This window comes from Heloderma suspectum, chromosome 5, assembly GCF_057233095.1.
Source record: "Heloderma suspectum isolate Gila_16-S chromosome 5, 16-S_ref, whole genome shotgun sequence".
Classification (NCBI taxonomy): domain Eukaryota; kingdom Metazoa; phylum Chordata; class Lepidosauria; order Squamata; family Helodermatidae; genus Heloderma; species Heloderma suspectum.
The window spans coordinates 110,938,476-110,955,995 of NC_139462.1; the positions used below are offsets into that span (position 1 = coordinate 110,938,476).

Below are 17,520 nucleotides of genomic sequence, written 5' to 3' on the forward strand. Positions count from 1 at the left end.
GTAATTATATGAACACCAGGAAACACTTGGATCCCCAATTACTGGTGTCTATTGATACCACAAGTTGTTGGGACTGTGACTGTCTCTATGAACAGAAACATGTCCTAGTCTTTACTGGATATTTCTTCTGAGCTTCATTTGTGTTTGCAGCACAAAACTCACTTCCATGAAATTCTTGATCAGTTTTAAACATGTCAAGATTAAGTAAGAGGCACTATGATTCAAGAACATAAAAACAGTGATGGCTTTGAACAACCAGCCACTGCTTTTCTAAGGTCTCTTTTGTTACCAAATGGTAATTTAAAACATGAAGATAAAAACTTGCTGAGCATAAGGCTGGCTGCTTTCATGTGAAAGCTTGACTCACATCTCTAACCTCAACTTTAGGTTATAAAATGACACCACATTGTAACAATCTATGTTTGTTTATGTTAACACACAAAGTAACACTGCACTTATATGTCTTCACATCCAACTCTAAAATACATTAAAACTAGCAGCACAAAATCATGCAAATTGTCACACACAGAGACATAGATCACACCTGCACGTTCATCACTTCGGTGCAACATCACCGGATGTCGTGCACGTGTGAATGGGCCAATGGGCAATCGCAGTTAAATACCACCACAGATAGAACTTTCATATAACTTCACATTGCAAACATATTGCTTTTTAATGAAGTCCATTCACACATTCAGTTGCCAGTCCTCATGTGTTGCCACATACATGTGTGAACCAGGCTAAGTAAAGCCAAAGAACTAGGATTTTACATGAGTACCAAGGACTGTAATTGTACAGGACTGCAGCCCCCAGTCCTATCACTCTGGAGCAAGACTCTCTGATAAATTGGCAGGCTGATTAATATTTAAAGTCAAATCATGGTTTGCCATATGCAAATGGTCCTTGAGCTAATGCTTGACCTCCAAGTCAAGATTGGAAGTTTCAAATGAGGTATGGGGAAGAAATTAGTTTGGTCCTCATTTTAATACAAACTGACCTAATTTGCTCTTCCTGAACCAACATGCAACATGTAATTACCCTTCTTTTCGCACTTCAAATTTTGCAATGCAGTTCTTCGCTCAAAAATTATGTACAAAAATGCATACTTCATAGAAAATTGCATTAAAATGTACACCTTATTGGGTGTTTGCAAAATTTGTATATTAGGGGGAAACTGCACATGAATTTGCATGCAGACTTTTTAAAAAGGTATTCACGAACTGATGAGGACATAGGATGGAACACATTTGTGCCTGAAAAAATGTGACCCTTATAAAAAGTGAAACAGATTTATCCATCCCTACTTCCAACTGTAGTTTGATTTGGAGGAGGGATGATGCAAACCATAGTTTGGCAGTTTGAATGTAACAGAAAACTATGGCTTGCGCTACAGAAAAAATGCAACTGAATCACTGGCCCCCAAGGAGCGTGAAGAAGCAGCGTGCAAGCTCAAGGCTTATTCATGTAGCACCAAACTATGATTTGGCATGTCTAAACTGAGCCAGTAAGACTCACTGCAAAATAAGCATATTTGGGATTTGGCTGTTGATTTGCTGATTTACTTAAAACTCAGCATTCCAATTGAGGCACATGCTGCAAATGGGTGGGGAACCCTGTGGCCCTCAAGGATCGTATTGGGCTACAGGTCCCATCATCCCTGACCATTGGCCATGTTGGTTGGGGCTGATGGAATTTGGAGCCCAACAACATCTGGGGGCAGGCAGCGCACAGGTTCCCCATCCTGCTATAAAATAAAACTCAACAATAAAGTAAGAGAATGCATAGTGCAATACTTACCAGAAATATATACCATCCTATCCAACAAACAAGAACTTGAGGAGTTTGGATTGTAAAGGGGAGTGGCTAAAATCAGAACAAGTCAGTGCACAATAATATTTTCAATTTATTATCTTTGCCACAGTACAAATATTCACAAATCAAACATCCGTTGTCTGTCAATGTATGTAAACAAGTGCCCACAATTGTCCCTATCCTGGTTTTAAGGTTGTGAATGTCTTAAAAAGTCCTTCAAAATCAAGTTTTGTCTTTTTATCACTTGTGTGTGGAATCAGGAGCCTCTTCTCTTGATAAGTCTTTTTCTTACCATACAGCCTGTGCAATGCAATAAAATCACAGTGAAAGCCCTGGGTAATCATGATCTTTACAACAGGACCCAATCCATTAGGTTAATTAATGCATTTAAATAAGCATTCTGTAGAAGAAAGGAGGTTCCAGTTCCAGAAATCAAATGTTAGAAATGCTAGTTTCTACATAAAAACGACCTAAAAAATAACAATGAACCAACCCATCTCTTCTGTCTTTTTACAAGTCTGAACAGTTTCACTTGTGAAGATACTTTCCAGTCAGGAAAACAGTAGTGCAATTTAAGTAGTTTTACTTCATTTAAAAGTTACTTAAGTCCAGTACGCAAATGCAATAGCTTCTGTGGAAAGATAAGAAGATGCTCTGGTAAACAAGAAAAAACTTTGGCAAGCCCATGCAGGCTTACTAGTCCGTTAAAGCTTGTGTTAAAGTGTTATTGTTTTTTTGTTTTAAAAAAGTTTTATATATAAACTAAAAAAGCAGAAATAAATAGACAAATGACTGTAAACTGTCTTGAAATTTAAAATTTCTCATAGACAGTTGGCACAAGTTGACATCAAAGTCATTTAAAACAGAAGAGAAGTTGACCTAAGAGGTTTTCCTGCTGTGGCATCCAAGCCTGGAGAACCTTGATAACTACATTCTTAATTTAAAAAATAATAACAACAAAGTCTAACAATGCCACTCTTGAGCATTTCCTCCAGCCGCCTCACTTTGACTTCTTCTTAAAAAGACTTTTTATTTTGGAGGACTTTTTGTTTCGCTCTCCATTCTGACAGAGGTCTTGCGAGGCGCTACTTATCCGAGGGATAGCAGAAGGTTCATGACCTGCTTTGCTTTCGCTGCTGGTGGATGAACATGAGGTGTGGCGAGGCTTGGTGACTGCAACACCACTAGAGAGCTGGTTCATGCTGCAGGACTTCTCCAGAATGCCATTGTACACTTTGCTTGCTGGACTGAAGATCATACTTTTAGTTTCTGTCATGCCAACACAGTCAGGAGAACCCCTGGAAATATCAGCTGTTAGGGAGGAAGAGTCTCCAGTAGATGACTCCTCTAATGAGAGTTCCTCCCGGGATATTTTCTGAGGCGACAGGGGCTGATATATTTCAAGGCTTGAAGGAGGAGACTGTTTTCTTCCAACGGAGGAATTGAAGGAGTCACATTCGGAACCTGTATCTTGTACTTCCCTATAGCAGCAGGGAGGAACACAACTGTAAGGTATCAGACCATTCCGTTTAAGGATAATAATATTTTTTGAAAACTCTCCCGAACTCTTTCAATATAGTCAAATGGAAATTTTAACTATATCACTAAAGCTTCTAAAGGCTAAGGCATGGGAAAGTACCACCTTCCAACCCAAGTATCTGCATCTACTTGAATAATTAATTGATCAATCAATCAAGGGTGCAATCCCAGAAGCATTTACCTGTGAGTAAGCCCCATTAAACACAATGGGCCTTACTTCTGAGTAGATATCTATAGGATTGCACTATAAAGGAGCTCCTGATTGGCTTGAAAATGTGCCCTGATTAATGGGCCAACAGATTTTAAATATGGAATTTTTAATACTTGTTCTTGTCATTATCACAAATACAATCTACTTTTGGAAAATACCATCTTAAAAAAAGAGGCATTCTCTCTTCTCTTTCACATAGGATGGAACACCTTTTCTAAGATGTTGTCTGCTAAAACAGATATTTGCATCATCTAAAGAGAAAGATAGTATGCCTTTGCTTCAAAATTGTCTTTATTCATGAAATATTAAATTAAGTTCCATAACTGATCAACTAAAACTTGTACAATTAAATCAACGGAGGAAGCAATTCTACCAGGATAGACGGCTGCCTCCGAACTCAGAGGCGACTGCCTATCCAATGCAGGGCAGGAGAAGCGCAGAGGGGATTGTCCCCCCCGTGCTTCAGCCACCCTGCATTTGCAGCTAGACAGCCGATTTTAGCTGTCTACCCACAGGAAGTCGGAGCAGGGGAAGCGGCGGCTGGACGACATGTTGGATGCGTCGTAATGGGTTTCCGACTTCCTCACCCCAGCATGGTGAGGAATGCCATGCTGGAATGCCCCAGGAATGCCCCGTTTTCACTGCTGTGCACTCCTCGTGCAAGCGCGGAGCACAGGGCCGTTCCATTGCTGCCTTGGAGGGGGTGAAGGTCAGTTCTCAGGGAACTGACCTCGGAGCATGGGCTCCGGAGGTTGGTTCCCGGGAATCAACCTACCCTATGGCCGTCTGGTCACTGACTAGCGGCCATAGGATTGCGCCCTAAGATTATTTAAATCAGTGACACTTCTAATAATTAAATATATAATCAATCTGGCCTACCCCATACATGCGACTGTAATACATAATTTTTTAATCAAAATTATACATGGAAACAACTGATCTATTCCTTCCTCCCTTCTGCATCAAAAGAAATTGTAAAACCGAGAAGACCTTCTACTCTTTATCTGAATGAGTAATGTTTCATATGTTGGATTCACAAAACCCTAAATTTGTGTAAACTGCTCCACAGTTCTGTCCCTCTCCCATAACAAGGCTTCAAAGCACAGATTTTTACTGCCTAGAAACTACATTAGATATGGCCCAGGAAACCCAAGAGATGGAAGTGCCCAGAACAGCCCCTTCTGCTGGCTTCATTGCTACCTTAAGGTTAGACTGCTGTTAACAGTGTCCAAGTTGGGAGTGCCCTTGCAGACCATGTCAAGTAGAACCACTTGCATGCTGCAACAGATGAGAATCTCTAAGAGGTCATTATATCTGCACTAATAACTGACTAACCTTGCTTTGACATATAAAACCCTGTATACTTTGGATCCTAAATACCTAAGAGACTGTTAACTCTCTATATCGCATCACCAGCTCTTAGATATATATGGAATAGTCGCTTTATTATTCCTTTTGTGTCCCAAACTATGGACAGGAAAAGCACAGACATTCCATGTAACTGCGGAAGTCATAACCTTCAAAACCAGTTCTAACTTCATACCATTGCTTGTCAATACTCATACCATTGCTTGTCAGCAGTGAAGTAAATGGCTTCCTCCTCCTCTTCTGTACGGTAAGCAGCAGGGCAACTGGACACTGAAAGGATGTCTGGATCTGCACAATGCAAAGTAGCTTGTGTATGCGGAGTGTGCTGCGTTTGTGTTGTGTGTTGTGACTGAGGAGATGACGGCACGACATTTCGCCTGGAGCGACACATGCTGCTGCTCCTTGCTAAGGTGCTAGTTTTTACAATGGACCCTGGGAACAACAGAACAGAGCAACGTTATTCAAAATGAATCAACTGCCCAAAGTTATCAAGTGAGCCATTACTCTGCTCCAGACAGAGTATTTTACAACTACTTCTGAGATTCCTATCAGTGCAGGCCTGTAGCATCAGAATTCTGCGTAAGGAAGCAATGAAGATGGAATTCATTTAAATCTTGAATAAGCTATATTCTTCCTTCCCAAGAATTAATCTGTAATTAAATACATCAGCAAATGAGGCAGGCAAGTCAGGTGTGAAACTGACCTCTACCAATGGAATCTCACAGCAGGTTTGGTTACCATTTTTAAGGTCTTAATAGAGAAGGTCAGATGGGAAGTCACAAAATATGATGCTGGCAGCAACTCCTGACTCAAATATTTAACAGAAACCTATACTGTCTCACTGAACATATTATGTATTATGTTCTATTGGAAAAAAGGAATTCAATTTACGTCTGCTAGAATTTAAGGATGAAAAACTTTTACTTGATTTAAAATGAAAGTCATGACAAAAAGTATTTTAGCCTGAGATAAAGTAGAGGCAAATCACAACCTGGAACAAGAAAAACAATGGGGCTGTTCACACAACATGCTAACCCATACTCAGTGGTTGAGTGTGGGTTATTCTGAACTGTGGGTTTTTTTGTTGAACCATGGGTTAGTGTGTTCTATGACTTCAGCACGCTTTCCACAGGGTGGGCTAGTGTATTGCCTGACACAGCCAGGGTGGCTTGTTAATCACCCTGAACAACCCAACAACAAGCCCTGGGTTCTCAAGGTGGCTTGCACGAAAAAAAATCTGCCATATTGCATGGTTAACAAGCCACCATGGCTGCGTTAAAACAACACCCTAACCCATGGTTCAACAAACAACCCACTATTCAAAATAAGTCACATTCAACCATTGAGTGTAGGTTAGTGTGTTATCTGTACAGCCCCAATATGTGTGGAATTAGCTCTAGGTGACCTACTATACCTGAAACAAGAAATCCTGCAAAATGGGAACCAAAACATATCCAGAAGTGAAAGACTAGTTTAACAGTATTGTTGATTAGATCATTCTGATGAGAAAACATTGGAATTCTGGAGAGCATTCAGGCCTAGATGGTACTGTGCTTATATGCATCATCATCATCACTGCAATGTCAGATGAAAAGCAAACCAAAGTAATTTTCAAGTGCTGCAGACAGGAGGGGGAGCTCTATCAGTACTTCTGTACTGAAGTACAGAGTTTTCGTAACAGCCATTTTTTAATTTAAAAACAAACTTTCACAAAACATTACAGCTATGAAGTAAGGAGTTATGTATATTGCTAATAGTAATGTCACCAGCACTCTTCAGTATAGGGTTCATGGTGTTCCCATAACCAGACTGCACTCACAATCTCATTCAAAGTGCTAGAAGAGCATTAGAAGTGAAAGAGCCACATTTTACAGTAATAAAAAATAGAGGTTTGAGTGGTGGGGAAAACGTGACAGCCCAACAATGAAGTGTAACCTTTGAGGAAAGCTGTTTAGATCAGCTCTGCAAATATCTTTCGAGGGGTAATCACCAACCCCCTACCCCACTCACCTGAGATCCTTCCTTCCCCACCCCATTGGTCACCCATGGGCACGACTGCCTCATTTCCAGAGACTGGGAAAGGAGCGAAAAGGGGCAGCAAACATTGGCACTTCCCCTTCTTTGCACAACACTAATATGGCTCTTTTTTCTCAATGGAAGCCCCTTGGACATTGTCCATGTGACCAAGGCTCTCTCCTTGTTGGCTTACTCGAAACGAGAGAGCCAAGAAGCAGCTTTCTGGTGGGGATTCCAAATGAGAGCACCTTTTCTTCCTTCAAAGCAAGGAGGGGAAAGCCTGACTCATAGAGACAGCATCTGGAGGCTGCCTGCAAGAGCAGCTCTTTTAGCACCACACTGTGCACAAAGGAGCACAGAGGTAAAATCTGACACCCCTTGCATGTGGCTGTTCCTTTCTCAGGAAACTAGGGCTATGGGGGAGAAAAAGCTTCCTGCAACACTGTCTTTCTGCACCTTCCAGGAAGTAAGCAGGGAAAAGCACCCACACTGCCTGCAGAGCACAGATTGGACTCTCAAGGCAGCATGTGTTTATTTATTAACCTGTTTGAAAAGGGTTTCCATAAGTGGGGTGCCATAACTAAGAAGGCCCTCTTTCTTGTAGCCACCCACCAGGCACGTCTGCAGGAGGGCCTTCGAAGATGACCTCAGGGTCCAAGTGGGTACATACTGCTTCTTGCTTCTTGGAAACCCGAGGAGTGGGGGTTAGAAGAGTTTGTAGGCAGTTTTCAAAACACAGTCCTGAAGGTAGAGTGAGAAGACTGCTCCTTTCTCCCTTCCTACTACTTTGCAAACATTTTAAAGTCCATTAAGGAGAGCATGTTTTCCCAGAAGAGCTTACAATATTCTCTCCCAGGGATCTTTTTTTTTTTTTTACTTCCACAAATACTGTCACATTCAAAGCCCTTTCACTTTCCATTAAATACCTGGGGTTCCATTTGCCCCGATGATCTCTATTTTCTATACCTCTACTATCTTTGCTGTGCTGGCCTCTTCCCTCTGAAACTCTGTGTTATTTTATATTTCAATTTGCCAATTTTTCAAACAATTTTAGTCATTTGTCAAACTCCTGTCTATATCCAATGTCTTATTAGATATACCATCACATACCATGGAACTGAGAAACTATTGGAGGAGTATCTTCATCAAGGTCATCCACTCCGCCTGCAATTGGATACGGTGGAATGGAAACGCGTGGCATTACCACCCAACTATGATCAGAGTAAAGTGATGAAGTCAGGCTTGGTAATCCTGAGTTATGTGCTATCTGGAAACCACAGATCTTCTCAATCTGCTGCCATCGATAGAGTCGCTCTCTTAAACACGTTGTTAATTCAGAAAGTGCTTTCCTGGGGAGCAATAAGAGATTTTTTTTTAAAGGAAAAAGTTATTTGCTACGCAAGTTTCACTTGGAAACATTTATAATTAGCTAGATAGATATGTAACAAAGCTATATGCTTCAGGGCCTATATTTGTCCTTTGGAGTAAATTTATATAATACTAATATAATATTATGGATATTATAGAATCTGACATTTTTAATTCAAAATGTGAATCCACATTAAAATGCTGAACTCTATGGTATCAAACAAGTTAATGCAACAAACACAACGGGCCTCACATCTAGTCAATCCTCTTACTTTGCTTCCAGAATCTTGTGGTCCACTTCATCAAGAGAAGAGCTGTGTGCAACATGTAATGTCCCAAAGACAGTATTTCTCTTCTTCTTAATCTTTTCTGCCTAAAATTGAGGGCAAACAACACAGTGGGTAAGCAGAGATTTATATGCTTTTCACAGACAGTGAGCTATGCATGAAAAGTATTACCAGCTTCAACTACCAGCAACCTGGGCATAGCACATCCAAAGAGATCCTATCAGCATCTCCAAAATAGAGTGAAAACTCCTTCACAAATGAGAACAGCAAAGGCATATCCAGAGGTATTTTCAACAGCTGCCCCATAACTATGTACTTCAGTCCAACAAAGCAGCTTGGAGTGGGAGAATATTAGCATTTATTTAAAATTATTCATAAACTGTCTTTCAGGGCAAGCCCAATGCAGCGTACAATAACAATTTTTAAAAATACAATTAGCGTGCATTATGTATGATGGAATATGTGTCTATTGTCTTAGATATTGTCTATCACAAGCTTTAAAGTACGGGACAAAATTATAAAGCTTAAAACATTAATTAAATGCTGGACTGAACTTATAAAGTAGAGTGGGTGCAGCAGAGTGGTAGGAGCCAGTCCTACCACCCTAGGACGCAAGGTCTTTGAAAGGGGAGGTATAGCGGCAGGAGACAAGGACAACTCAAATGCAGTGTTCTAGAACTGCAATTATTTTTGCCCAAAATTTTGAAGTGAAGCGTTAGAGTGTGTGGTGTCCATATGTGCAGGCAGTCTGTGCAAGACACACAAATATCTAGCTACAATCCTGCATCCCAAGATGTATCATCAGAGGAAAAAAATCAATAGCATACAGGCTTTTGTTACTTTTGTTATGACTCAAAAATGCACCTAACCTCTTCCTTGGCAATCGCTAACTGCATTTCTGCATTTTGTCTCTTAATGTTGTAGTACTGTACTTCTACTTCATGAGTCAGCTGGAGCCATTTCTGCAGCGCATCAGGAACAGACCAATTGCTTCTCAGTTCAAACTCCTTCTCAGCCTTTTTTAAGGCCATGCGGACCTAGGAAAGATAAGCAAAGTCATTACAGCACAAAGCCTGGAATATATATTTTAGAATGATTTTGCCCATTTACACTTCTGTGACCTGCATTTGGAATAGTTGGCCACTGAATATTAGTATATAATAAGACTGGGATGTTTAACTGATTAACCAATTAATCAACTAAAACAGATTTGAAAATGTACCTCCCAGTTAATCAGACAGCAGCCGTTAACATTTCTTAAGATTATTGTAATTATTTTTAAAATACTAGTACATACAGAAACTGTATGCAGCAGACACCACCTTCGAAGATCCATTCATTCTCTCACACACAGGAGGAAATGCCTCTTTGAAGGTGGTGCCTGCTATGAGAACTGCATGCACCTTCTAAAAACAAAGTATGCTTTTTTCGTCAGAACTATAGTTTTTATTCATATACAAATTCATACAAATTCAATTGATTAATGAATAGCTTAAAACTCACATGAGTAACTGTCTCATTTCTTCAACTGGATAACAGCCCTAGCATATAAGCATTAACAGTGCCCTTGAACGAGTTCTGTGTTTCCATTTTCTTTTCCTTAAACAGAAACCTGAAACATCATGGCTTACTGCTGGACCCCTCATAAAATTCCATGAATGTGGCAGGGCGATGGTGCAATAAAAGCCTTGTCTGTAAGCACCCTGTATCAGATTTTAAAATATGTTTCTAGCTATATAACACTAGAGAACTCACACACCCCCTCTCTCTTAGTTCTGCCCCTCATTTAGATCGTGATGCTGCCTTGTGGCATCAGGCTTGCAAGTTGCAACAGATCAGGTAAGGCAGTGTCCTACTATCAAGTGTCACATGTTTCTTTGTTCTACTGTACAACAAAGAAAACACTGAAGTATCAGAGAACTACTACTCTAATACTTAAAAGCAACGCAGAAACCAAGGGTGCTTGATGGGCCTGAATTTGCCTTGCTCATCAACAGGAGCTTGGAACAAACATCAAGAAGTATACAAAGAACAACTAACTAAATGTTTTGAGTTTTTCATGTATAGGTGGATATCAAGGGCAATGGCCGTGGGTAAACTCAACCACAGGCCTTCCGGAGCCTGGGATACAGCCCTGCTCCTTGAGCTGCCATATATGTTGGACACCACAGGCCTCCTGGAGCTTACTGGCTCTTTGCCTTGCTTCACCCCTGTCCGTAGTGTTTAGTCTCTGCCCTTTCCTGTCCCTATATAGACATCTCTTTTCTGTTAGCCTATGAAACAAATAGCTACCACATACAGCTCATAGGCTCCACTCCTTGCTTTGCCCTTTCCTGTCCTGATTTGATCGCCAAGCCTGTTCTTCCTGCTCCTTCACTTCCACTGATCATGTTACGCACTTCTCTCCCAGGTTCAGCCTCATATGTCTAAACTGCTTTTCTGAAACTGACCTCAGCTTGCCCCTCTTACCATTTCATCTTGTCCCTTGATAAAATGCTACAGTATGATAAACTTGCTCGAAAGGGTGCAACTCTGTGGAGGTCCAATCCCCAAAGGCCTTACAGCTACAGTAGGGCAGCTCTTTCTCAAAGGGAGCATGTCATTTCTCTGCTAGATCTACAGTTCTAAAGCAATTAGAACTAGGAGTTTAAGTTTACTGCTTTAAAAGAAACCACCATGGTAAATGTGCCAGGCCACTGAAAGCCAGAAACAAGCTGAAAATTAGGCTGTAAATGAAAATGTACAAATACCTGCACCAGCTCCTCTTCTGCGTATTTAAGTCTGCTGAGTTCACATTCCGCTCCTTCTCTCAACTCTCTCAGCCGACATGCCTCCCGTTTCGCATCACTGATTTCATCCATCATCTTGCGCTCTAGGTTCTGCTTTTCTACAGCAACTGTCCGATTCTCTTCCTGTGCTTTTTCAAGCCTTCAGAGTAGACATTTCCCCCACACACATGTTAACAGTGTTTATTTAGTTCTGCTCATGGCTCAACTGACTGGACAAATAATTTAAGCTACTCTGTGGTTTCACCAAGTGGCACCTCTCTATATCACATGAACACTGAAGGGTTACCCCTTGCCTGACAAACTAGCTGAGTTTTACTCTTAAAATTACCCCGCTAAAACCGGGGGCACTCAAATTTGTGAAGAATGATAGAATTCCACAATCTGATTACTTCATAGGAATGCTGGAGTAGCTTAGTGCTTAAGAGTGTAACCTGGGAAGTCTCCGATTCACATATTAATGTAGCCATGTGCTCACTAGGTGACACAAGCAAGCCACTATCTCTGGGCCTCTGCTCCCTGCAATATGGGTATAGTACTACCAACCTGCCTCGCGAGGTCCTCACAAGGACTTTCACAACCCTAAAGCACTATATAAACCCTAAGTTTTGTTTCACATACCTCTCCTGTAATTCACATAGGCTTTGCTCTGCTGTCTGAAGGCTTTCCAAATCTTTCATCATTTTTGTGATATGCTCTTTTGAAGACTTGTTCTGAGTATATGCAAACCAGCAGCCTCCAACACCAATCACTATAGAAACTGTGAGTACAAAATCTTTCATCCAGTTGTGGGGCGGTCCTGGAAAATGCAGTTATACAGATTAAATATAACAATTTAGACACCACACATACATTGGGATGCACTGGATGCAACCCTAAACAGTAGTTCAGTATTAGGAGAATGAGATGCAGTGACCCTCAGGCTTACACACTCCCCCGCCCCCTCCTCCTCTGGTGTGGCCACGAGGAGTTTGCACTTCATCAGCTTAGGAGGAGGCTACCTGCAATGCAATGTGCATCACAATCCCTCCTCTTCTCTTGGCAAGGTGTGCGTACACGTGTCTCAAAGATGAGGCAATGCAATCCTGATTGGTTAGCATTACCCACTGGACCAGTCTAGGAAATATTCCCCTCACACTAACTCAGCTACAGCATGACACCCACTAGAAGACAAATGGTGCTGCACAGTGGGAAACAATAGCTTATTGTTTCCCACTGCAATCTGTTATTTCATTTGACTTAAAAGTAAGCATTAAGCTGGGCGATATTTTCAGAAAGTGACATTTTAAACCTATTTAATGGCTCTAGGTGTTTCAGAAGGACTACTGAGCATGCACCCAAGGCAGGCACATAGACAAAAACTGCCCGCTGGTGGGGAACTTTACAGTAGTTACAGTTAGTAATTGTCACTTCTCTGTTCTGGCCTCATAGGGAAGTGGGACATTTGATGTAGCTTTCAGGTCTGGCCTACTGCCTTGGGGGGGGAGAGAGAGAGAGAGAGAGCGCTCCATTCATATGGACAGTGAACAATATCACAGTGACATGCATCACTGAATAATATTCTCTCTGTGGAATTAGCTGGCTTAAATACAAAGATGATCACAGTTCAGCAAAACAATACATTCCACTCGCAGTGAAAAGGTGTGTGCATGGGTTGGGAAGTAAATTAAAATTGTACTAACGTGTGAGAGGTCCAAATAAAACAACATCCAAGGCCTTCAGCTGAAGTTTCTGCCTGTGGCTCCGATCAATTATTTTCAACTGAGATATCATAAATGCAGGTTCATTAACTGCTATCCTGCACGCAATAAAGTAGAGATTTTAAGATCCTCCTCTTGAAAGTAACCATTAAAGATGTAACTAAAAAAATCACACTCTACTGTATGCAATAACCCCAGAATCACACATTGATGCAGTCACTATGTTTTTCCATGTACCGAATACATGGATTACATATAAAATGTTAAAACAGAGGTGGCAGGGCATAACATACCAGTCTGATGTCAGGTTAAACAAAGACGTCCCTCTATACTAAATAGATAATGAACTTCAGACATGTCTTATTTTGCTATTTGTCTGTATCTGTATCTGGAATGACAGTTTACCAAATAAATAAATAAATAAACAGTTGCAACAGTTTTATTTTCAGTCCAGTGATAACATCTCGTTAGGGATGGCAGCGGAGTCCGGGTGGGGGCTTGAGCTCGGTGGATTACCGCCAGCTCAGCCCCCCAGACTGGGGTCTGTGGACTGCTGTGCTTGCCTGACTTGGTGCACACTGAATCAGGCAAGCATGGCGGGCCCCACTGCGCCACCAAGCTGCCATTCTGTTCAAAAGGATCTTTTCTGTTCTGTTATACAACTTTAGAGGTGTAAATGGCCTATTTAGACAATCCCTGCCATAAGAGGGGGGAAACAAAGGAGGACAGAGAGACGAACATCACCTCTGTCACTCCTCCTGCCCTGCTGGCAGCAGTCCAGCAGTGCATTGGATACTTGGAAACCTCCAGGATCGGAGACTTTCAGCCAACGGGGAATCATCAAAGCTTCTATTAGAATGAATATATTGCTGTACTACTATATAATATTACATGATTACTTCAGTGTGAGTAAAGTAATCACAGAATATCTCCCCAGGAGAAGAAATCTGACAGCTATGCTTCAGGATAAGAAATCCTTAAATTACTTTGACCTAAAGTTTAATATATGTCATTGAGCATGCTCTGAACAAACTACATGGCACTTCAATCATTCCCCATACAAGAAGAAAATGTGAAATGTACGTGTGTTACAAAGCCCACATTTTGCTCCTCTCTGAAAGAAACATTTCAAAACCTGCCACAAAAAGGTACAACATGTACAGAACTTAGCAGTGTTGAAAAAAGTCACCTTGGCAGGGTTGTTCCTTTGACATTATTTTCTCTGAAATTCTTCTCATACTGAGGAAGTTCAACAAATTCTACCAGCCACTGAAGAGTCTCCTCTTGCGTCCAGTTGTGAACTATAACAAACACATAAATATTATTTAAACAGACCGGATTATCAAGAATTAAATCAACAGCACAACTAAAAAGCAAAAAGTAACTTATTGGCAAGTTCGCCGTCTTCATCATGTGCTCATCAGAATCAAGATTACAGAAAGATTATGAACAAGTAATTCTTAAAAATATTCCTTTATTAAAAATTCCATGGCATAATTGAAAAATAAAAGATCTTGTGACTGCTAAAGTGTACACAGAGTTCTTGATCCTGTTATCCTTCATCCCTTACTATATAATTGAGCATAAGCAAAAAGGTGTTATGCCCATTTAAACTAACAACAGAGTGGAGATCTTTGCTTCCATTTCTTGGAGTCAATGTATTTACTTTGGAATCTCATATGAGTTTGTGCCATTTTGATGGGAGGGCACCATGAAAAGGTTAGTTGGACCATGAAAAAATGAAAGAAAGAAGGTAATATGTACACTGGATATTATTACCTGTGACATTTAACACATCAAACTGCAATATATCCAGTAATGGCCCCCAAATAACAAAACAACTGAAGTGATCAATGCTGAACAAGCTAAAGAGTTTATCTTCATATTCACATCCAGTAATTAGTAATGTGAAAACCAGTTGCTTAGATGAGATAAGTTTCTTTATGTGCAAGACCTTGTAGACAACAAGAAAGCACAATGACTTAAATATAGAAGGGACCATAACCTTGGCCTCGGCTGACAGCTTTAGAAATTACATGACACTATCATTACAAGCCAGTAACATTCTCACTGGGATACAAAGAGCTCTTTCGGCATGCCAAAGTATTTACACCCACCCAGTGCAATTTTTACTTTTCTTTCTTTCCACAGCAGGCCTCTGATATTTCATAATCTGCTCAGTTTCAGAAATCTTTTGCTAGGCAGTATGGGGGGAAGAGCAAAGTACATCACAATATGCAAGCCCAACACACCCTTGGGTGCATGGAACGAGTTGAAATGATTGCTGGATTCTTGTCCTAATCCTAACTTGACACTGGCAAAATAGTACAATATGTGTCTATATTAACATGTTTATTTATACTGCGTTGTATGCAATGTTTTTGCTCCATGAACAAAATTTTCAGTTAACCCCAAACAGTTCCGTTTCCACCATAGTACAGAATATGGGGGCAAGAGTGAACACTAACTGGAACTGGCTACAATGATCAACAGGGCTTTTGTGCTTCTAAAAATAACCTGAAATGAATGGAAACGCTCATTTCTGGAATGGGGAAGGTCAGCAGAGCTTGAAGAAGGGAACTTTTCAGAAGTGCGAAAGCCCCATTGCACAAGGGGCCATCCCCACGAGCACCATGGAACCAATGGAGGTGAAGCAGCCCCACTGGATACTGGCTGCTGGTTCCACCAACTTTGAGGTAGCCCAGGGCAAGATACTTTCCGTGGGAAGGGGCTCCCCATGGCCAGCCCATCTCTGCTGCCCTGCCAGCCATTCCAGCTGGGGGGGGGGCAGGGTTGCCTAGGGCAACCACGCTGTCGCAAAATAGAAAGCACTGCAGCCTCAAGACACACCATTTTAATTTAAAGCATTTTTTCTTTCCTAAGTTTGATTAGCAGCAAACTGAACCATTTAGACACTGCCAATGAGGGAACTGGGTGGTCTTCCTGTCACTCCGGTGCCCTCATTGGCCGCACTCTCCGCCAAAGACAGCATCTGACTGGTTCAGCTTGCTGCCAATCAAATTTATAAAGAAAAATGCTTTAATTTAAAATGGTGTGCAGCAGAGCTGCAGCCTCAACCAGCTGCCCCTGCAGTGCTTTCCTTTGGCAGAGGCATTGCAGGAGGAGAGACAAGGGGTCATTTGGGGGGTCTTACTGGGCCATAAGGGTTGGACTTGTGCTTCATGGTCCAGCTCCAGCACTACCAGTGTTTCTGGTTCATGTCCTGGCTCAACTTAAAACTGCTGGCTTGGTGCTACAGTATATCTTCCCATTTGTTCCTGCCTGTGGCCTAAGACCATCATCTGAGGCTCAGCTCCGAGTGCCTCCACAGAGGGAGGTTCAGCAGGTGTCAACTCATGCCAACTCTGTTTACTTTTTGATGCCAGGCAAATACCTTTTTATTCTCTCAAGCCTTTTAAATGTTTAGCTTGCTACTTGTTTTTACTCCAAGTGTTTTAAAATTGTGTTTTAAAATTGTACATTCTGCACTGACTGCCTTGACATTTATCTTCTGCTTTTAAAATGTTGTTGCCGCTGCTTTTATTTTAGTGTGTGTGTTTATTTTTGAGTGATGTTATTGGTTTATTACTGGTTTTATTGTGTTCGTTTTTATTATGCATGTCACCCTGTGAGCTTTAGCTATAGGACAACTCATAAATGGAATAAATGTATGAATAGGTAACTAAATATTGCACTACACTGGCTCTCTATAAATAATCCCATGCCATTATAATGCCAGCAATCACACGCACACACACACACACACACAGAAACAGCAAGCATCATCACTGTATCATGTTAATTTCTTAAGAGATATGACACAGACTTTAAATATACAACACTATTTTTCACACATAACATAGGGCACAGCAAAGAGAAATTAAAAAAATATACTACAGACCACCTTGAACTAGGACAAACATTACAAGTGTCTGGTTTTAGGATATCAGTATTCAGTCATTTAGCTGGTCCATAATCAAGGATGACAAGTAAATAAAATGACTTCTACAAAAACAGGAACACAGTTCTGCTGGATCCACTGGTCTATAGCAGGAGTGCAGAACCTCTTTCAACCCGAGGGCCAAATATTGTGCTTCAAGCAACCATTTTTCTATTTTCCATTCAGCTCATGCAACCTTTCTTTCTCTCCCTCCCTCCCATGCACACACATCCACAAACATTTCTTCTATCACTAACCAAGTCCCAGTAGATCCAGGGTCTAAAAAACAAAACAAAAATACAACAGCTAGATCATTGTTTTGCAAAATCTGAAGAAAGCACACAAATTAATGTGTCAACCCAGAAATGAAATTAGGTTCATAGGCTTGTGAAAATAAAATGGGAGGGAGGAGAATAACGTGTTCCATCTTGACCTCCATAGAAGAAAAGTGGGATATAAATAATAAAGTGTTGCTTTGCATGTTTAATTG

The 17,520-nt window shown here is 41.0% G+C and overlaps 1 protein-coding gene across 1 annotated transcript in view; it reads right to left on the reverse strand.

Moving 5' to 3' along the window:
* Positions 1-417: 417 nt before the first annotated feature.
* The window catches only part of STIM2 (stromal interaction molecule 2), a 101,600-nt gene continuing 84,497 nt past the window's right edge, over positions 418-17,520 (reverse strand). The window contains exons 4-12 of the mRNA XM_084856968.1: positions 14,280-14,391; positions 13,073-13,188; positions 12,012-12,189; positions 11,355-11,532; positions 9,474-9,641; positions 8,590-8,690; positions 8,060-8,298; positions 5,131-5,365; positions 418-3,296 (exon numbers count right to left, since the gene is read on the reverse strand). Of these exons, the coding sequence (XP_084713094.1) occupies positions 2,816-3,296; positions 5,131-5,365; positions 8,060-8,298; positions 8,590-8,690; positions 9,474-9,641; positions 11,355-11,532; positions 12,012-12,189; positions 13,073-13,188; positions 14,280-14,391 (1,808 nt within the window). The 3' untranslated portion in view covers positions 418-2,815. The remainder of the gene's footprint in view (positions 3,297-5,130; positions 5,366-8,059; positions 8,299-8,589; positions 8,691-9,473; positions 9,642-11,354; positions 11,533-12,011; positions 12,190-13,072; positions 13,189-14,279; positions 14,392-17,520) is intronic.